Genomic DNA, 6,000 nt, shown 5'->3' with positions numbered 1-6,000 from the left:
TGTGGTGGCTTTCAAATTCCATCATTTCTTTTATATTTGTAAGTTGGAATTCTACCATAATTTGGTTATAAAAAGAACATTTTTTACTGTAATTTCTAATAAAAGACTTTTTCAACACCTTACTAATTCTGCTTTATGCACATGCATATTTTATACCCTCCAAACACCTGCTGAATTACTGATGCATTATTTCCCATTGCAAAGCCCTTGTAGATTTTGCTTAATTAGCTGGTTGCTTAGGTGAGTACTTAGTTGTCCCATGTAGGATAGGCCTGTCAGGTCCCAAGAGACTGTGAGGGCTCTGGTAAGGATTTTGAAATAGAGAAGCCTGTGCCCAAATTGATTCAGCCTCTTATTCATCCCCTAAGCAACCTTAAACAAATTATTGAACCTCTCAGAGTGTCACTTTTATTCCTGCCTGCTTGAAGTTGGGAACCATGTCTTTATACTACTTTGAATCCCTAGTACAATATGTGCACAAGTAAACCCACAGTTAGTGACTGTTAAACTGAACTATATCTCTTCTGTACCACCATTACTGCATTTTCTCTCTTTTATTTTTATTTTTTTTTTAAGATTTTATTTATTTGACAGAGAGAGACACAGCGAGAGAGGGAACACAAGCAGGGGGAGTGGGAGAGGGAGAAGCAGGCTTCCCGCCAAGCAGGGAGCCCGATGCGGGGCTCGATCCCAGGACCCTGGGATTATGACCTGAGCCGAAGGCAGACGCTTAACGACTGAGCCACCCAGGCGCCCCTGCATTTTCTCTTTTTGTTCTAAAGACTCCTCTGTTGTCAAATCTTGCTAAAGTTTCTTCCAAAGTCCTTTTGAGGCCATTCAGTTTTTGGTTTACATCTATCTTTCTATACTTTATGCTTTCCTCTTTTTGCATAGGTATGTTTGTACTTTCAAAAATTCGGTTTTCTCTATCCTGGTAATTGCACTTAGACATTTATAAATACTTTTCAAATTTCTTTCTGCTACTTACTTTTTACTTTGCATTACTGTTTTGCCTTATTAAATTCACACCTTGTTATCATTATTTTTTCAGAAATTAATACTGCTTGGGGCGCCTTGGTGGTTCAGTCGGTTAAGTGTCTGCCTTGGGCTCAGGTCATGATCCCAGGGTCCTGGGATCAAGCCCCACATTGGGCTCCCTGCTCCGCGGGAAGCCTGCTTCTCCCTTTGCCTGTCCCCACTCCTGCTCTCTCCATCTCTTTATCAAATAAATAAATAAAATCTTCAAAGAAAGAAAAGAAATTAATACTGCTCTGCAATAAGAGCCATGGGAGGATGGGGGGAAATTTCATTCCTGTTTGTAGGGAAGTCAGTGTGGATAGTTCCCTCTTCCCACCACTGTGCCAAGGTTACCTGTTCTGTTGTTGCTGTTACATGAAAGCTGAATCAAAATCTTATTACTCCTCAATTTCTACTCATTAATTGCCTTTGAAGAGTATACCTAAGGTTTTTTAGCAGCAAAATTTGAACTAGGAATGAGATTCCTGATCCCCAAACTTAGAAGTTTGCTAATCAATGCTTCCTTTCCATAAAATGGCTATGTCAGTCTTCTGGAAATAAAATAGGAAAGCCTGAGTAGCAGAGGTGTTGGATGCTCTAGTTACATTCTCTAGCTCCTGTCCACTCTGATTTCAGCCACAACTCTAATGATGGTTCTGCTGCAAGCTCAGATTCATGCCGTCTATATTGCACCCCAAAAGCAAGCCTACAGATTCTGCTTTTCTATACCAGGTTAAGGAAGCCCTCTCTCTTCTGTGCAGAAGTACAATCCAGGACAGTTACCAGCCCTGGGGAAACCCTCAACCAATACCAGATGGGAGGGTGGATAAATGCTCCAGCTGCAAGAGGGATATCCAGGGGAGCATTCTGTACATTTTTCAGAGGTCCTCAAGGAGAAAGCAGTGATTTCAATAATGGAGCCTTATATTGACTTTTCCTTTTTTTTTTTTTTTTTTTTACTCTCCCTGACCCATCAATTCTGGTCTCTGGAAACACTTCCCAAGTAAACTACCTGCACCCAAATCACTGTTCCAGGATCTGCCTGTGGGGGTGACCACTAAGTAAAAAATTCATTCAATAAGCATTTACCATGATTATTTTATGCTAGGAAGTGAGATAAAAGACCTAGTAGATAAAATTCCTAGTACTTGTCCTGAAGAGTATAATGGGGAGACAAACAAGTAAACAATTAGAAAAAAATTACAATATGGGGTGGCTGAGGGGCTCAGTTGGTTAAGTGTCTGCCTTCAGCTCAGGTCATGATCCCAGGGTCCTAGGATCCAGCCCCACATCAGGATCTCTGCTGGGTGGGGAGCCTGCTTCTCTCTCTCCGTCTGCCACTCTGCCTGCTTGTGCTCTCTCGTTCTCTCTCTCAAATGAATAGATAAAATCTTTAAAAATTTACAATATATTGTTGGAGAAGCTGTGTTAGTGGCAAGAACATTAAAAATGCATTAAAACACGGGGAGGGGTCATTTAACTTATACTTGGGGAAGGGGCTTCCTGGAGGATGTATTGCTTGAGCTAATGGATGAAGCATGGATAAACACAGCTATCACAACTCTGTATTGTACAAATGTCAGCTGAAAATTCAATTGATACTTTTGTATCCTCTGTTCCAAAGGTTATGCTCTGCTCTTTATGGTATGCAGTATATGGCATGATTTTAGCTGACAAATGGACATTTAAACTTTTTTGTAGTTATTATGTTAATATGTACTAGAATAAAAATAAGGAGCACAAAAAACTTGATTTTATAGACTATTATCATTTAGGATGAAGAGAAAACTATTTAATGAATTGAAATTGACCTTAAAGAAAAATATTGAGTGAATAATAACACCTGTTTAGACTGACAAAGATTGCATGGGTGGTATGCAGATTACTGAAGTTTGGGAAATACTGCACAAGGAAAAATCTAAAATGAAATTCCTGCTTTCCAGAAACTCAGCAGTTGTTTGGGAACACAGAGCCGTAAGCAAGGATAATTAGGGCTACAATAAATTTGTAAACCAAGTACAGGTTTCCCCCACTATCCAAAATTAGAGAGTTCTTATCAAAACTTTTTAAACCAAAATGATATAAAGTGAAGAAGCAATTACCATTACTTTATATGGAAATATTTAGAAACATTTCTGAGCATTTCCAGACCTGAAAAATAACCTTTTAGGCATTTCTGATACCTTAGGACATATCTTGCTAAGAGATGCACAAAATAAATGGAGATAAAGCACAGGTGTTCACAGACAAGTTCAAAGCTATGGGTGGCTTGATACTGAGATGCTGAATGTAGTTCCCGGGGAAGGAGCTTGGGGATGTCACTCTCCCCTGCTGCCTGGGGTTGAGAGCTGCCTTTATAAAGGCTCACTGCAAAACAAACTCTAACTGCTATTTTCATTTACTACCTTTTTTCATAAAAGCAAAAATTCTCTTGGATTTCTTTTGTTAGCAAAAACGGGTTTTAATGTAGAGGGCTTTTCTAAAAGCAAAGTGCCTTAAGGGGAACTTTCTAAAAGAGGGGGATACCTAAACAGGAAGAAGATAGGAAAGCAGTGAGGAGCAAAGTGTAGAGGCTACAAGATCAGTTGGAAGGCTATTGCTCTAGTCCATGGGAGAGGTAGTAACAGCTTGAATTAAGGAGTGGCTAGAAAAATGGGAAACAACAACAACAAGTAATGAAACAGGCTCATTGCAACCATTCTATGAAAACTTACTGGTTACAGGCAGGACGCAGGTGAAACCTGTCAAGTCAAGTGCAGGACAGTTTGGTACACGCACGCATACACGGAGTGGGAAAGCTGGATTAATCAATCAGAAAATATAATTAGAAGCATGTTTTTATTTGGCTTCAGTTACCAGAGCACTTTAGTGTTAATTCTTCAGATATTTGCCCCCCACCTTTTTTTTTTAATTTGACTGAGGCTGGGGATATACTAATACATATATAACGCTTTCTACATTCCAGGCATGTTCTAAAGAGCTTTAGTTCTCCGTTTTCATAACCCTTATTTTATAGAAGAGAAAGCTGAAGCACAAGGAGGTTAAGTAACTTGCTGGAGGTAATGCAGCTAATAAGTGAAGTAGTAAAGATTAAGCCCAGGCGTTCTTGTTCTAGAGTATCTATTCTTAACACTACGCCAGAATAAATGGGTCGGGCAGATTATGCTGAAGACCTGGTTCCGAGACCACAGTCCCTCCATCTGCAAAATGGCGATAATAACAACGCTAGGAGTCTGGTGCAAAAGAGTGAGATAATGAATATGAATGTGAACTTCAAATTACGTATGTGACTCCACATACTAGCTTTTCATAATACGAGTACGTGAGCTCCCGCATTGTAACGAGTTTGCAGCGCCAGAGCGAGACCCCGCCCCTGTGGCTCCGCCCACCGCGAGCGGCAGGTGGGGCTGGCAGATCTTCTTTGCGCATGCGGAAACTGCTGCCCGCTCCCAGCTCTAACCCAGGCTGAGAGTAGCTGCCGTTTCTGAGAGGACGATTCGTGAGGAGGCCCTTGGCGCGGTTTTCCTTTCCTCTCCCTTCTGCGGGCCCTGGCCGTACTTCGCTGTGCCTAGAGCGTGGTGTGTTTTCGTCTACCTGCCTGATTTTCTGCAGAAGGTGCCTTTCGTTGGCCCGATAGTTCCTTGTCGAAAGTGCCGGCCCCCGCGCCGGCACCGGCCGTAGCCCGGTGGGAAGGCTCAAGATGGCGTGCCTGTTGGAGACCCCAATCCGCATGAGCGTCCTCTCGGTGAGTGACCGCCGCAGCTGCCCGCTAGCTCGAGAGCTCGGGCCGGCCCGCAGCATTCGCCCCAAACGTGGAGTGCCTCCTGCACACCACCCCTTGGGGTGGCTTCCGGCTCAGCTTTGGGCCATGGAGAGAGAGGGTAGGCGGGAGGAATAGACGGGACCCCGACCGAGCCAGAAACGTCTCCAACTCCAGGAGCTTCCACCGGTACCGTTTCTCGGGTGGCCTCTGGCGGACACGGTGGTTGGGCGTACGGGCAGCTGGCCCGGTGGCTCGGCTTGGGCTTTGCCAGGTGCTTCACTGAACCTTCCTCTCAGCGTTGCTGCTTCTCCCGGCCGAGCGCTCTGCCCTGTGAGGCGCCGGGCTTGCCGCTGGCCTGGGAAAGAGCGCCCATTGAGCCCCCCGCGGCGTTGGCAAGGAGAGGTGCAGGCACTTTGGGCCCCTACAGCCTGAGAGAGGCCGGACCAGGTCTGTGGCTTCTGTCGCGTCCCGACACGGGCTGGAACTGCTTGCTTCTTGGCAACGGGGATTTCATGTCAGCTGCATCATATCTTAGTGTATGTAGTTACTTAAGCCCCTTTTCTTCGCTCTGCTTTGGAGGTCGCAGCTCGGAGTCTAAAGGAACCTGTGCCTGGCATTACTTTTTTTTTTTTTTTTTTTTTTTAAGGGGAGTCAAACGCTGGGGGGGGAAAGTCAATTTTCCTATTATTGAAAGAAGGGAATGTATTGACCCGCCAGGAAGTAATATCTAGTTATTTGGGGGTTTTTTCAAGTTAAAAAAAAAAATCCAAAATACAGCTTTCACTTTTCACTGCATTGCTCTTGAGAACCAGGACCCGGAGTGAAAGTTACTGAGGGAAAACTTCAAAGGGTTTTACAACAATTTAGAGCTGTCCAACGAGAGAATAGTCACTTTACCAGTGGTCCATTTACTGTTGTTGGAAATAGGCAAAGACTGGTTGGCCATCTTTTAAACTTGTGGAAGCTGTCTGATACTGAGAGGGTGGTTGGATTACAGATTACCTGACTTGTCAGGGTCCTAGAATCTGTGATTCCAGCGAGTTTCTTTTCTCTTCCCTGACTTCTCCCACAGAGACACTCACCTATCTGGAAGCACTTAGGACATTTGCTATGATTCAGGGTTAGAACACTGTGGAATACTGTAGCCTAGATAATTTAATTTGGGGGGCGGGGGCCGTCATCCAATTTGTCTCCTGATCGATTTTAGCAGTCTTTTTCCT

At 43.9% G+C, this 6,000-nt stretch overlaps 1 protein-coding gene across 5 annotated transcripts in view; it reads left to right on the top strand.

Moving 5' to 3' along the window:
- The first annotated feature begins 4,463 nt into the window (after positions 1–4,463).
- The window catches only part of ARMC8 (armadillo repeat containing 8), a 121,072-nt gene continuing 119,535 nt past the window's right edge, over positions 4,464–6,000 (top strand). For all 5 annotated transcript variants that reach the window (XR_010410366.1, XR_010410365.1, XM_045903700.3 and 2 more), the window contains exon 1: positions 4,464–4,762. Coding sequence is in view for 2 of the 5 variants with exons in the window: in XM_045903699.3 (XP_045759655.1) it covers positions 4,718–4,762 (45 nt within the window). In the remaining 3 variants the exon portion in view is untranslated. The remainder of the gene's footprint in view (positions 4,763–6,000) is intronic.

This window comes from Mirounga angustirostris, unplaced genomic scaffold (assembly GCF_029215605.1).
Source record: "Mirounga angustirostris isolate CCGP_5_RB_7025 unplaced genomic scaffold, mMirAng1.0.hap1 SCAF_1, whole genome shotgun sequence".
NCBI classification, from domain to species: Eukaryota; Metazoa; Chordata; class Mammalia; order Carnivora; family Phocidae; genus Mirounga; species Mirounga angustirostris.
Note: the sequence above shows the minus strand (reverse complement) of the source record. Positions and strands in the feature narration are given on the sequence as shown.